Raw genomic sequence first — 16255 nt, 5'->3', positions numbered from 1 at the left:
ATCCTAATAGGAGACATTTACATAAATAACTTTGACCATGCTTCTTCAACCACTAACAAATACCTCAGTGGCGTAGCTAGTGGGATGCGAAGGGAGCGACCCGCTCCGGGCGGCACTTTGAACCTTTTTTGAACTTTTGCAGTTAATTCTAAAATACAGTCTCGAGAACTCGGTTCCAAATATTGTAATACTACTGCGAATTTTCCTCACAATTGCTGTAAGTGTTGCTAGTTGTGAGAGGAGTTTTTCTAAATTAAAATTGATTAATAATGACCTGAATTACTATGAAATAGACTTCGCCAATCTCATCGACGATTTCGATAACAGAAAAGCAAGAAAAATAACATTTTAGAATGTTGAAATTAAAATTTTACTTCAAAAATAAACATAGTGTTTTAATTTATTTCCCTATACGTCGTTTTGACTTTTTGCAGTATTTTTGGTCTTATTGAGAGGGGCCGCAAACTCATTTTTTTTTAAAAATGAGTTTAAAAAAAAAAAAAAAAAAAAAGCTACGCTACAATTCATCACCCGAGCCAGCTCTAGCTACGCCACTGATTGACATACTAAGTCAGCATAACATAAACCCTACCATAAACTCCACAACAAGAGAAGTTAGTTAAATAACTGCCTCCGTAGCGCAATTAGAAGAACGACTGTACATTGCGCCCTTCGATTGGAATAGGCCTAAGTTCGATTCACGTCGCGATGGAAGGATTATTTATCTGGGCGATTTCAGTCGAAGGTGAGTTAGCCGATTTCATACGGAAAGTAGCAGGATTTTTTCTCCCAGAAACTCGGGTTTTTCATCCCGCATACAGACAAATCGGCTCTTCAGAACACATGCAATTTACAGACATAGAATACCAGTTATGGTGGTGGTGGTGGGCGGTAGATGGCGTTGATTCGTAGTAGTGGTTCGGTGTAGTGGTTGAGACAGTTGTAGGTATCCTGCCGCGATGAGTCTTCGGACTCCTTGGAGGTCAGGAATAATAATAATAATATTAGTTATGAATTTTAAGAAATTATATTAATCGTGATTAATTATTGACGGTAAGCGCAGATGCTTCCCTGCAGAATGGCGATTAATGTAAATTTAAATTACCAATTTTAAAAAAAGCTGGTAATTTAAAAGATTGTCTGCTACCGATCGATTATTCCACAGATATATTATAAGTACATCTTGATAATTATTTACGAACGTTTTAAAGTGCACAATGTACTTGCACACACACGCGCGCACGAACGAAATACTTCCAGCATGAAAAAGAAAAAAATCTGTTGATAATCAACAGTGACAGTATGGAAACACATAGATATAGAACACTCTGCCATGGGTAACCTAGTTTGCTCATTAGTTTTAATAAATGGAACTAGACTTTATGTTCTGCCTGCAATTACTGCCACTTCGTATAACAAAGCACTTGTCTGGATGGAATCTAACATCGTCTGACTAAGCTCATGCGAGTTTGTTGAAATGCTGCATTATGATGAAAGGGTGCCGCTTTTCCCATTATCTGGAGAGTTTCGAGTTGACCCATTAATCTGCAAGAAAGAATAACATATGGTCTCTAAAATAGAAAGTGGGTTTCTATAAACAGATGCGAATGTGCCTGCAGATGTCATGGGAGTTAATTGGTTATACAGATTCATCCCATATAAACTTTCAAAAGCACTGGTGTCCCATTAAATATGGGCAAAGAACCAACACTCGTATATCAACACCCACGGCCATTCGTAGAAAATCAAACCAGTAATTTGCGTGTGTGCATGTGTGTGTGTGTGTGTGTGTGTGTATGAGAGAGAGAGAGAGAGAGTGACAAAAAAATAATTTCTGTTCTTGTAAATGAAAAAAATATCCTGAGTATATTTTTTTTTTACTTTAAATTTACCAGTCTTGTTGGCCAAACTAACTGATTGGCTTCAGGTTGGAAAAGGTTGTTTAGGTTGGAAAAATTAGGCAAGGATATTTACTTTCTCCTCACTTGTGTGGTATATATGCGGAGGACATCATGCGTGAAGCATTGGATAAATTCAAGACAGGAATTACGACAGGTGGTAGATTGATCAATAATCTGAGGTATGCTGACGATACCATACTCCTCTGTAATAACAAGGAAGAACTAGGACAAATTCCTGATAAAGTTGACAAGATCAGTAATAACAGAGGACTTCAACTCAATCCTTAAGGATATTAACAGAAGAAAATTAAAATATTTTGGACATATTGAAAGAATGGAAGAAGAACTTCTCAGAACAGTAATAGAAAATAGAGTTCCTGGAAAAAGAGGAAGGGTAGACCGTTAATGAGATGGATAGATGGTGTGTGTGTGGATCCCAATGATCCCAAAATTAGAATGAATATCTTTTAGATGAGAGATGAATTTTGTTATCCACTACCGATCTTATTGGAGACCTGAAGTGGCTTGAAATGCACTAAAAGATAAAACTTAATAACAAATAAAAAGAACCAGAAACACCTTAGTCGACCCGTACTACTAATTAATATAATATGGGCATGTTATATATTCAATTATGATATGTTCAAAGAGGCGATGTGTGAAGAATTTTCAGTTTAAAAAAAAACTTCTGAATTGTAGCCAGTCTTCAGTATAGTAAGAGCGTCTTAAACTATGTGAAGAGCTTTTATAAGGGCTTTTGCTGATCTCATAAGGGGGGTAGAAAGATTTTTCCTCTCCCGAAACGGACACTCGAATTTTAATCACACAAAATCCATCAGAAGAACACATCAGTTAACAATATAACAGATTATAATAAAAATATAATTATATGAATCCGTTAACGCCTTTTATTTCACTAGAGGGAGTAGGCGAGACCGTTTTATTCTAACTTTCTAACTTATCAGACAACCCTATCTAACTTTTGGAGACTGAGGAGGCAGTTCAATCTCCACCAAGCTAATCAGAGATAGCTGGACGAAGACTATCACTAATTAAACATGGCGTCCTGTGAAGAGACGCAACTGACAAACGCCGCCATCTCGTGATACCTAGTCTTAACACTACGTTTAGCGTCTGAAATGGTGTGGGTTATACGGTCGATTTTCGCAACGAAAAACCCGTTTATGGGAGAAAAAACCCGCATAGTCTAAATTTTCCTTGATAAAACAATAACGCGCCCCTTTTCTTTTTTTCTATTAAAATATTCTTAGTTATTAGTTGGTTATTTTGGATTTCCTTCCGAAGCAATTCAGGCTGTGAGGCTAGTGTGTTATGTCGGTTAACTACGTGTGTTCGTATGGCCGGTTTATTTGTTTTGCAGGAAGGAGAAACCCTTTAGCCAACGCATGAGACCGGCTAACTCCCCTTCACTTGAAAAGTCTTGATCAAGTCCTGATTCCTACTATTAATTGGAAATAATCTTCACACATCGTCTCTTTGAACATATTGTAAACTGAATATGTATTATACCTATAGTATATTAATTAGTACCTTGGATTAACTTGTTAGGTGTGTTGTTGTTATGAAGTACAGCTGAATTTTGGATCGGAAATTATATTTAAAACAAAACAAATATGGCAGATAACTAACTACTTTTAAACTGCAGTCAGCCTCCTGATTTCTCACCATCTGGTTGATATTTTTACATTCGCCATGTTTATATCGCTTTATTGACATATTTTTTTTTAATAAGAAATAGATAAAACAGTCGAAGAATAAGTGGAAGAAACCGATTTCCTCATCTTCATCTGCTCATGTAAAGATTCCACTTATGAAGTGGAGAATGGAACTCACGTCTTTTCTAATTGAAGGGCACAATGTCCCGTTACAAATGCATTGTATAACTGAGGCTTCCAACGATGGTTATGTAATCCAGTACTGACGAATACGTCTGTACTGTTGCTGTACCTTGGTGTAAATATGTGATTCAAAAAAATAAAATAAAATAAATTACAAAAATGAGGAAGAAAGTAAGCTATGGGTGATAATACACAAGTAAAAATTAAACGAAAATAGCAAAGAAAATGTCTAATATTTTTAAAAACGATTAAAACAAGCATTTGAGAGAATGAAAGAGAAGAAGAAAATTAGCTATGAGTGAAAATACTTAAGCGAACTTCAGGGCTGCCCCTAGGAATTTTGCCGCCCCTTCCCCCTTATTTTTCGTATAGTTTATGCCAAGGAGCCTGTGTAGCTCAGAGGATGTGGCATTTGCACACCATCGCGCTTGGCCGCACGAAGGAAGACTTGGTTTCGAGTCTAGTCGGCGACTAGAGGAAATTTTTCTAAGCCTTTTTTCGACCGGTTCCCGAGTTAGTCGATCTCTGGCACGGGCAAGCAGGTTTTTCCTCCCGGAAACTCGGATTTTTCGTCCTGTAAACTCAAGAAAATCGACCGTAGAACCCACATTATTTTCAGACATTAAATATATTGTGTTAGGGTTAGGGACCACGAGATGGCGGCACATTTCAGCCGTCTCTCTTCACTGCGTACCGCTTAATTAGTGATAGCCTTGGGCCATCTATCTCTGATTGGGTATCAGTGGAGATTGAACTGCCCACTCAGTCTCCAAAAGTTAGATAGGGCTAAATGGCCTCGCCTACTCCCGTATACGGGAATAAAAAGGCGTTAGTTGATTTTTTTTTTTTGATTAGTTTATGCCAACTTTGCCGCCCCAAAAAAACTTGCAGCCCCGTGCAAATGCACGTATTACACCGTCTGTGGAGCACGCCCTGGCGAACTTATAAGTTGGCTTGTAAGCCGACGAATTGAACGAAGGTATTGTTAGGCGTATTTGGTCAAAACGGTGATTCAATAGTATATTGTTCACCTGCTATTCGTTTTATTTATTTTTTAGTCCTCAGCATCAAGTGAGTGTTGGTTTCGTACTGTGCTGTTTCCCTTCAAGTGCTTCCCCCCCTCACAGATGTAAAACCTACCTGGCTAGGTAAAAAATACGAATTTTGGAAATTTGTGAAGTTCATTCATGCCGTTTCAATCCTAGATGAATTTAAATTTCTTAGTAGTGAAAGGTTAATAATAATAATAATAATAATAATAATAATAATAATAATAATAATAATAATAATAATAATGGGGATAGTAATTTATTGAGTAACTTCATGGTAGTTATTTTAAGTAACACGCACGTGAACCTACTTAAACGGAATAGATCCATGGATTTCATAATAACATCACAAGAAAATTACCTAGAAACCCTACGTGATAATAGTCATTTGACCTTGATAGAGTAATTAAGACTAAATGGGAGAGTAATAATTAGGAAGCATCAAAAGGGAATTTCAAGAAAGATGTTTAATGGAAGTGCCACCAATGTAAAACTGATAACACTCAGGGACATCTTGCATAGTTTAATGCCTAATTAATTCCAAGAAGTAATTTTCATAATTCTGGGGTCAGCTGAATGAATAATCATAAGTTCTCAAAAAAAAAAAAAAAAAAAAAAAAAAACTTCGTAAGAGTTACGATTTGATAAATCAGCTGTTAAATATAAATAAATATATGAATATACAAATTGTGGAAGATATGAAGAAATATTTGCCATAAGCATGGTCTGATGCAAGTCATCTGCCATCGAGAATATCAGATAATCCTTTCCATTCACTCTTAATATTTTCTTAACCAGTTTTCTTTCAGAGCATGCTCTCGAATTTATTTCTCTTCTCAGCAAATCAAACCTCAGTTAGTAATGGGCAAGTGAAGTGCAATGTACAGTCTTCCCAGTCAATTGTTAACTCGGTTTTTCGTGATATGAGTAGACCAATGATCACTCCATTTTTGAACATGTGACATTACCCCTTATTATTATTATTATTATTATTATTATTATTATTATTATTATTATTATTATTATTATTATTATTATTATATATAAGATACCTCCATGGAATCAAAAGACTCATCGCCAGAGACTCAACATTGACATACTAACTGTTATTCACCAAATACCTGTCATACTTCCCCTCTAAACTCATTCACAGATGAAGCATTCACAACCACCCCTGGCAATGCATTCCACCCATTTACAACCCTCCAAGCAAAAAATCTAGTCCTAAATAATAATCTCCCATGCACCATCAACATCTCTCTCTCTCTCTCTCTCTCTCTCTCTCCTTTAAATTCTCATGCCATAGCACTTTTGAAATCTGATTTCTCAGTTTGTCATAACCACCAACTTTGTAATTCCACATATAACAATTCTTAACTATTCAGCACATAATACAATCTCCCAAGTCAAGACCACATGATCACTGTCCCCAACCGGAGATCTAAATTGTATCTAAATTACTTACTGATATGTTCTCCGATGCTATGACCAGATCTAACACTCTCATATCTCTTGTCCCTTCCATACATGTTGTCTCAGATAGTTATCTCTTAACAATTGTATAAACTCCAATTCCTTTGTTCCTTGAGACCATTCCTTCTCCCAATCTATGTCCCCATAGTTTAAATCAGCCATAATAATTACACGTCCTCCACTCATCTTAATAATTTGCCAATGCATACCTTCTATATTCTCCCTTATACCCCTTGGATTATAGCAGCAACCACCTGTTGATTTCTATCTCACACCAAACAGTTATCCTCTACATGCCTGTCACTTTGAGGTACTTCTACCATTTTTGGCTTTAACACTTCGCCTATCATTAGTAAAAAATTCTGAGTGCAATGAATCCCCATATCATAGTAATTATTGACCTTAGTACTATTTACAGCTAACTCTACTTTCCTGTCATTATTGCTGACAACCATCCTCGCACCCCTCCCATTCTCTCTTTTCGTTTCCCTGGTCTAAACCCCCATGTGTTCATTAAACAGTAACTTCTGTAAAAGCTTACTCCCGTACTTATTCAAATGCAGACCATCTTCGGCATATAATTCTTTTCTCCCATAAAACTCCTCCCATATATCCACATATCCCACCCCTCTTTTCCTACACATCCTAGTAGCATTTCATTCATCATCAATGCCCTCCTTCTCATTTCTCGACTATCATATCTGGACAGCACACTGACAATCCTAAACACTCTTATTCTTAAACCCGCAATCTCTAACATCTCCCTTAAATCACTTGCCACACGATTTACGCTGTTTCCCCAAATCATTCGTCCAAGTCATTAAAATCATTTCATCTACACTATCACCTCTCTTTACAGCTCTAGTTACATACTCTCTATCGTACCTCCCGGCCAACATTCTTTAAAGACATCTCCGGTTTTTATTCTACGAATCATTGAATCCCCTATTATTATTTTCTTAACCTTACCCATCAACTTAACCTTTCTCTGTCTATCCATCTCAACCAATTTCATCCTTTCCATTCTCTTATCCAACACCCCAACCTCACTCTGTGCGGTCTGCGGTGAGCTCCAGAACGCCCTAAATCTTGCAAAAATCTCATTACCGCACTTCCGTTCTTCAGTCATTACAGAATCATTCACATTTAGATGCACATTCTGGCTTATGTTTTCACATATCATTTCTTCAATTAGTTTACATATATATATATATATAAATCCTCCTTAACTTCATACCACATGTTTCACTGAAAGCCTGAAGCATATATTAAACAAACATAGCATTTACCGTTGTTTCTAAACACCATATCCTTGAGTACTGGTGGACGAGAAAAAAGAGATGCATTAACAGTTACTCCAATTGTCAAATTTTGTTTACATTCGCTACAGTCATTTGCATTGCTAGACGTTGACTCTGTAATTCCTTGTGCACAATCAGTCTTACCTACGCTAAAATAGCATCCCTAGAACTGGAGGTCCTCTTCTTTTTACTATCAAGGTTTTTCGTTTTGTTTACCTTCTGTCTCTTCCTAATAGAAACACACGTTCTCTTGCAAGTTTCCCTCGCAAGGTCTAAATCCTCGCTGTGGATCTGTCAAAGGAATCGATACTAGAATTCGTAATGATAATTACGGCCTGTAATATATAACTTTTCACCTGCATTCGCGTAACAAGATCCACTGACTTTATCTGTTAACAAAGCATGAACAACTTCTTCTGACTCCGAAGATATTATTTGTTGTTCCCCACCACCAAACACAGACTCCTTCAACAAGGCGACAAAGTAGTATCTACTTCAACATATGATTCCTTTTCCCCCATTAGCGATGAAATTTGATAACTTATAAACATTATAAACATTGGACATATTGGCTGGATGATCATTCCACTTTAAAAGCAACATTGACTCCATTCTCATACCTTTACAAATAATGCTCAACGAGAGATAAAGGCAATACCTAACAACAACTATCCACTACTTACTCATCCACAAACCAATACAACCAATATACAATTCATAAATATCCACATACAATTATGTTTATGTATACAAAAATGTGTAACATAAATTACATCAGAAACTTGAAGAAGCATCCAAATAGATATCTAACGCAATATCAACACATATTTATAAAATGTCACTGAAATACTTTTAATATAATCGGATAATCATATCGGATAAATATTTCTTCAGTAATTTTTGACATACCAATAATAAATCATTTATGCAAACAATCAATGTAGATTGCTTAAAATAACTCACAAGATGGATTATTTGCATTGAGATTAAAGGATACATCTAGTCGGCAACAATATCAAATAGATTGTCTTTTAGACATCATGTTTCTGATAGCTTGCAGTGTTATAGGTCTGATATCGGTGTTCCTGTTTCTCATGCATCCATTGCTGCTTGCTTTCGGTTGACAGACGTTTCACTCCTGTCAATTGAAACTGAAATGAAACTGTACTGTAGCTAAACTATACGTAACGAAGTTGAGGCACTATACATTCCGATATGCTTTGCCAGACACTGTTATATTGAGTATAAAAATTATAAGAATTATTAAAATTATTAAAAAAATTATACTCATAAAATTATTATGAGTATAAAAATAAATATGAGTATAAAATTATTATCAATACTTTATCAGTTAGTTTTTCCCTTTCATTTTTTAGCACTATCGTTTTGTTTTATGAGCAAGCATGTTCTTCCAGATTCAGCGGGAAAACGTGCTTGTCAGCAATCACTTGCACTATGTACTGGCGTGAGTTCACCAACACTAGAGAAAGTGAATTCTGTAACACTGATGAGTTAACACGAATCAGACTAGTCTTTTCAAGTCTTTCCTAATGACCATTTAGCAACATGTATCTGAATCTTGTATTATTTATAATGGCCCAATAAATTCCAGCTTCTAAATTTAAAAACCACTCTTATTCACTTTCAGTATTACTAACCTCTTTTTCAGCGATTGTTAAAGTAACAGCAAGATTAAGGATCTATCTGACACGGAATTTTAAATGCCTCAAGCATCTAGACTCTATAATTAGTTAACTAACAGTCTGTAAAAAAAAAAGAAGAAAAAAAAACGGAAATAAGATTTACGATCGTTCATCATATTGATGGTCTGACAAAAACTCTGGTGTCTATTCCAGCAAACAACACCTATCAATTTATAGCTATTTTCATCAAGTATTATTACAAAATTGCTTATTAGCTTGGTTATATTGATCACAGCCATTTTGTTTTTTGAAGCACATAAGTATCAAAAAAAAAAAAAATCAGCTAACGCCTTTTTATTCCCGTATACGGGGAGTAGGCGAGGCCATTTAGACCTGTCTAACTTTTGGAGACTGAGTGGGCAGTTCAATCTCCACTGGTACCAATCAAAGATAGATGGCCCAAGGCTATCACTAATTAAGCGGTACACAGTGAAGAGAGACGGCTCAAATGTGCCGCCATCTCGTGGTCCTTAACCCTAACACAATTTTCTCGAGTCGATTTTCTCGAGTTTACGGGACGAAAAACCCGAGTTTCCGGGAGGAAAACCCACTTGCCCGTGCCAGAGATCGACTAACTCGGGAACCGGTCGAAAAAAAGGCTTAGAAAAATTTCCTCTAGTCGCCGACTAGACTCGAAACCAAGTCTTCCTTCGTGCGGCCAAGCGCCGTGGTGTGCAAACGCCACATCCACTGAGCTACACAGCACATAAGTAATGGATCATAAAGCCAAATTTTATTTAATTATATTCCAGAAGATAATCTTTTAAAATAACATCTAAACGTAACAGGAGCTGTTTATGCTTAATATAATAATAATAATTATTATTATTATTCCTGATACCTCCAAGGAGTCGGAAGACTCATCGCGGGAGGACACCTACAACTGTCTCAACCACTACACCGAACTTCTATTACGAATCATCTCCATCAACGCCATCTACCGCCCACCTCCACCACCACCACAACCAGTATTTTTTTTTGTCTGTAAATTGCATGTGTTTTGAAGGGCCGATTTGTCTGTATGCGGGATGAAAAACCCGAGTTTCCGAGAGGAAAAAACCCTGCTACCACCGTATGAGATCGGCTAACTCACCTTCGATTGAAATCGTCCAGATAAAGATTCCTCCCGTCGCGACGAGAATCGAATTTAAGCCTATTCCAATCGAAGGGCGCAATGTACCGTCGTTCTTCCAATTGCGCTACGGAGACGCTTATTCTTGTTCTTAATGTACATTCCCGTTGAGCAGTAACACACACACACACACACACACACACACACACACACACACACACACACACACACACACACACACACACACACACACACACATGTTACTCATTAAAAAAATATAATATTCATTCAGGTTATTCATCTTAACAAGACATGACTCATTGGCTGCGTTAATTAACTAGCTTCATATTATGTATATTTACCTCTTGAATACCAACGCACTATTAATTCAATTTCATTGCCAACACTCACTTAACAAGATAAAGGTATGTTAATACTCCATATTCGTTATACAGCCTCATAAAAATATAACAAACGCTAACAAGTCTGAAAAGAATCGGATGGAGAAAATCAAAACAGTGTTTTCTAATTAGCATTCTTGTATAATAACACCGCTTATTATTATAACATTTGAACGTGAAGTCCTTTTTTATTATTTTTTTTTACTTTTTCATACTGCAGAGAGTTTATTTATTCTTATTCGTAACCTATAACTATGTCGTTTGGCTTAATTTTGTCTTCTCCATAAATAATATGATTTAAAGCAAAACTGAGATAACAACAAATTTTAATAAAGATCCCAAATATCAAATTTCATTCGTTAAATTAATTTAATTTTTTAGATGAAAACTTTCAAGCATCTTTTGCATCTAAAATATTCAATTAATCTATATTAAAATAAAATTGTAGCCGATGACAATCATGCAGCCATTTTTGTACTTTGGGATCTCAAGTACGTCCAGCTTCATTTATTAGTTTGAGATCAAAATTTGAGTTAAGCTCAAATTTTCCTAATGTACGTTTTCCTAATATCAGTGTTATGGCATTTAGTTAATAAAGGTAATATGACGACGGATACATGAAAATCAATACCGGTTGCAAGTGTGTGACTTCTGAGTAAAGACTTCGAAACATGTGGAATCAAATATCAGCAAATACACACACACATGGCAGTTTTAAACAGGTTTAGGAAATGTAATACAACAACAAATTTTTCCCTGTTCCGACCTCCGTAAAATAATCAGTTTCTCCGTTTGATAAATGCTATTCCCGAACCGATAGTAGGTGAGGTAACTTACAGACTCGTGAAACTTCGTCAGCAGTTCACAAATGTGCTTTTAAAACAGGCCTTAAGAGCTTCTACTTCTTCCTCTTTTACAGCGCTTTTATCCAGTTTGGTGCAGGGCCCCGCTCTAATTATGCTACCGTGGGAAATTCCAACCTACTTGGGCGGAGTGAGGGAAATTTTATGACTGTAGATGCGTGTGTTCACGGGGACGTTTTCCTGTTCTGGGGAGACGTAAAACCCGAGTTTCCGGGTGAAAAAAACTCTACCTCCGCTAACTCACCTTTTAGGTCGAAAGACGCCAGATAAAGGTTCCTCTTCGACGGGATTCGAACCCAGCTCTTTACGCCCAAAGGGCTTCGTCTATACAGACTGAGCTACGGAGGTCTTGTAGATGTAAATTTGTCACTTTGACTTTAAGGACGATCACTAAATTGTAGTCATCATACTGGAATCGGGAAAAGTAAGAATAAAGTATAAACCATGCTAAAAATAAAGACACAGCTTACGTAGCTATTAAACAGTATTATACATGGGAATGATTTTTTTTTTCTTTTTGACGGAACTTCAAGTTACTTTTACAATCCAAACTTATCCGCCATTGAAAAAAAAAAGAAAGAAAGAAAGAAAAAGAAAACAAAAAAGTTTGTACACTGCACATTTAACCCAAAATGTTAACTAACTCTAAAATGCAAGTCAATCCTTGCGGATTAATTGAAATTATAATTGCGAGACACACGCAGTTCTATATACAGTGTGTGTGTGTGTGTGTGTGTGTGTGTGTGTGTGTGTGTGTGTGTGTGTGTGTGTGTGTGTGTGTGTGTGCGTGCGCGCGCCGGTCTGGTTGGCCGAGTGGTTAGCGTATCCGCACTCCAGCCAAGAGGCTGCGGGTTCGGATCCCACGTAGGCATGGATGTTTGTGATTGTCTTCCACCTTCATACATTCATTCATCCAAGTATAGATACACTCTCCCAATATGGACTGGCTCACCATGGGAGTAGTAGACCCCAAACCTCCCGCAATGGATGAGGCCTTCACCCTGCAGTGGGTAGAAAATAGGCTGCTCACCATCATATCATATAATATATATAAATTACAGATAAGGAAGTCAGTCTGAGCAGATCTTGCATGAGGAACGTTAGGTTCTCAAGGTTCACGCGAATTATTATCATTCTATGAAAAAGTTCTTAAGAACGCATTATTTGAAAAGAACGCTGTACATTAATTATATAAATTAAGTGGATATTAAATCCAACATCATTTCAAAGCCGAATACAGAAACTATAAAAGTTTTGCGAAAATTGACACCAGAGAGCCTCGGGAATACACCGCCGCTATACTACGAGTTGCCCTAGCCCAGCATTTCACAAGCTGTGTTCCACGAAAAGTGAAAAATTGTCAAAATTAATATGAGCCTGGAATGATTTTAAATGCTGCGACAAGTTCAAACATGTTTGAAAATCAGGCGCTCCTCACTTTGCACGCGGATTGTGCTATTAAGGGCAGCGCGAGCTAGCCTTGACTCAGTCGCCCGCGGTTGTCGACACTTTCGAGTACAAGTGAAGTACGGAGGTATCTATTCTAAGCAACGTGGGGTTACAAGCAAGGTCAATGCAATGCGCTGAGGCCCGGCACGCCTGTAGTGATCGCTATCACATTTTTGCGATGCGATACGGCCTGCCGCGGAGATAATGCGCGCTTAGCTTGACATCGAATACGAGACCGATGATACTCGACTCTAACCAAGGTGTTCCGTTAAAATTTCAGAATTTGTGAAGTGTTCCGTCGTAAGAAAATTTTGGGAAACGCTGCCTTAGCCGAACCTAATAGGAAAGCATGAACATTAAAAGTGCCCTTATATTGCCTTCTATTGGTCCATTTTGGTAAGATTTCATTGGCCTGGCAGCTTTCAAATTCATTGGTTTTCGTAAGAGACTAGGCCAGAAACCTAAGAAATCTATATTTAGTAAGAGAGCAAAAACTCTAAGAGACTAGGGAATTTGAAGCGTCGGAGAGGTGTATTTTCCGTAAGCGAACTCTCTTTTAACGCTTTTAACGTTCGTGCTTTCCTATTAGGTCCGGCTAGGGCAACTCGTAGTATGGCGGGGATGTATTCCCGCAAGCTCTCTGGTCAATTTTCGCATGAAACTTTTATAGTTTCTGTATTCGGCTTTGAAATGATGTTGGATTTCATATCCACTTAATTTGTATAATTTTGCATTGCCGAAATGAAGCCTTTGGCCCTTTATTTTAGTAAATGCTGTACAGTAATTTTAATTTGTATAATAAACCAACGTTCAATTAAGAGTGCTTCATAAGTAGTATTTAAATCATTTTCTCCTAGGGAGTATTATGATTCCAAAAATAAGATTAGTAGTATTTTCCACAAAAATGAAAAGGTATAAATGGATGTTAATGATGCCGTGAGATACCATTAATCTGTGGTTCCGCATAAATATAAACAAGTGTTGGAATCCAAAAGTACAGAAATACCTAAACAACATACAGGCATACTCCAAGTCATATGACACGTTAGTTTCAGGACTATTATCGTATAGTGACTCTCTCTCTCTCTCTCCCTCTCTCTCTCTCTCTCTCTCTCTCTCTCCCTCTCTCTCTCTCTCGCTACTTGTAGATGCATGTAATGGTTTATAACGTTTTTAAGCAGTTATATACGTGTTACCTGACGTAACGAAGCATTCAGTTACGTGAGATACGCAAACGAAAAATTTAGAATAATTTTCTCGAACAAAAAAGTTATTCTGAATAGCTTGGCTTAATGACCAACCAGTTTGGTCATCTGTCTACATTATTTAAAAGTTTCCCATTTCGATAATAACATTGTCAGGTTTACGAATAATTGTAGTATTAACTAATGTAGCACTTTTCACTTGACTTAGAACTTTGTTTTTACAAGAGTTAAGTTTCACCTGCAGTCTCTCTCAATATTCGATATACCATTGTCAATAAATTAATAATTTTAATGTTAATATTTAATGTAGTCGGTTTACGCGTCTTCTTCTTTTCACTGGAGCAATAGCTCCCTGAATTTTATCTGCCATTAACAACAACAATAAAATAAAACAATAGTTATATTATAATAGTTATCAGTTCGTCGGTGAATCAGTTTAAGGCAGTGGTTCTTAACCTGGGGTGTGTGTGTGTGTGTGCACCCCTGGGGGGTGCGAGAGAAGTTTCTAATTTTTCGATGGAAACTACCGCCTGACCGCCTGTGAGAAACTAGCGAACGTTACGTCGACTTTTGGGACTCTTACTCCTACCCTCTCTACCTTTGCCTCAGCGCATCGCACTTACCAGCACATGCAGTACAATAAGAAACTGGTTGATACGTGCACGTGTTCGCATACTTTACGAACGTTAACGAGGTGGTTTGACGCAGAAACTAATACTAATTTTCTTTAATTGACCAACATTAATCAGTGACTAAAGCCCATACCGGATACGATCAATTGATTACATAAAAGGTTTCTGCAAATTTTGAAAAATTATAATTATTATTTTATCGATTGTTGTAACCCTCGTTATGTCGAAAAAACGCCAATGGAAAGACGATTATGTTGCTTATGGATTCACTTGGACAACAGAAAAAGATGGTACGCAACGACCACAATGCATTTTATGTTGCAAAATATTTTCAAACTCCAATCTTAAACCGTCAAAGATGTTAGAGCATTGCAACAATCAGCATGGTGATGAATCTGCAGGACATACTCTTAACATCTTGAAGTCTAAGAAGGCACGATTTGATACCAGCGGTACTATCACAAAATTTGACGTTCCGGCAGTTCAAAAGCCCTTGTTAGAAGCTTCTTATCAAGTGGCATATATGTATGCTAAGAAAAGGTCATGCAATAGCTGTGGAATCGATAAAACCATGTGCACTTGAAATTGCAAAAATTGTATTGGGTTCTGAAGCACAAAGGAAGATTCAGCAGATTCCGTTATCGAACGATGTGATTCGTTCTCGCATTCAAGATCTCAGTGTTGATATTTTACTGCAAGTAGTAGAAGATATCAAAGCCAGTCCTCTAAAAGTGAGTATTCAACTGGCCGAGTCAACTGATGTTGATAATTGTAGTCAGTTGTTGGTATTTGTGCGATACATTAAGGAAAAAGAAATGTTGGAAGAATTTCTATTTTGTGAGCGACTGGAATTGACGACAAAAGGAATTGATGTTTTCAATCATATTAAATTTTTTTTTTTGAAACATCAAATACCCATGAATGTGATAGACTCAATTTGCACTGATGGTGCCCCTGCAATGTTGGGCAAAAATTCTGGATTTTTTTCATACATCAAGACAGAAATAACGCAAATTACAATAACGCATGTTGCACCGTCATGCTCTTGCATCGAAAGCTTTGCCAGAGAATTTAAAACAACACTTAACTACTGCAGTAAATGTAGTCAAGTATATCCGAGGACGAGCACTTAATCATCGTATCTTTTGTGCTTTGTGCGAAGAAATCGGTGCTGTTCATACTGTGCTTCTTTATCACACTGAAGTACGGTGGCTCTCCAAGGGACACACGCTAAGCAGGGTTTTTGAATTGCGCGAGGAAATTATACGGTTCTTACTAACCAAAATTGTGATTTAGTTAAAGCTTTTGAAAAAAGAGAAGCAATACTTCGACTAGCCTACTTAGCAG

The 16255-nt window shown here is 37.1% G+C and overlaps 1 protein-coding gene across 8 annotated transcripts in view; it reads right to left on the bottom strand.

The window, feature by feature from the left end:
- LOC150099360 (NADPH oxidase 4-like) overlaps positions 1-16255 on the bottom strand; it is a 268482-nt gene that overhangs the window by 228638 nt on the left and 23589 nt on the right. The window contains exon 1 of one of the 8 annotated variants that reach the window (XM_090403811.1): positions 8547-8606. The exons of the other annotated variants lie outside the window; for them this stretch is intronic. Coding sequence (XP_090259937.1) covers positions 8547-8582 — 36 coding nt within the window. The 5' untranslated portion in view covers positions 8583-8606. Of the gene's footprint in view, positions 1-8546; positions 8607-16255 lie in introns of those variants that run through there. 8 annotated transcript variants of the gene reach the window in all.

Source organism: Typopeltis vanoorti, chromosome 14 (assembly GCF_054136105.1).
Source record: "Typopeltis vanoorti isolate ZY-2024b chromosome 14, IOZ_Tvanoo_1.0, whole genome shotgun sequence".
NCBI classification, from domain to species: Eukaryota; Metazoa; Arthropoda; class Arachnida; order Uropygi; family Thelyphonidae; genus Typopeltis; species Typopeltis vanoorti.
Note: the sequence above shows the minus strand (reverse complement) of the source record. Positions and strands in the feature narration are given on the sequence as shown.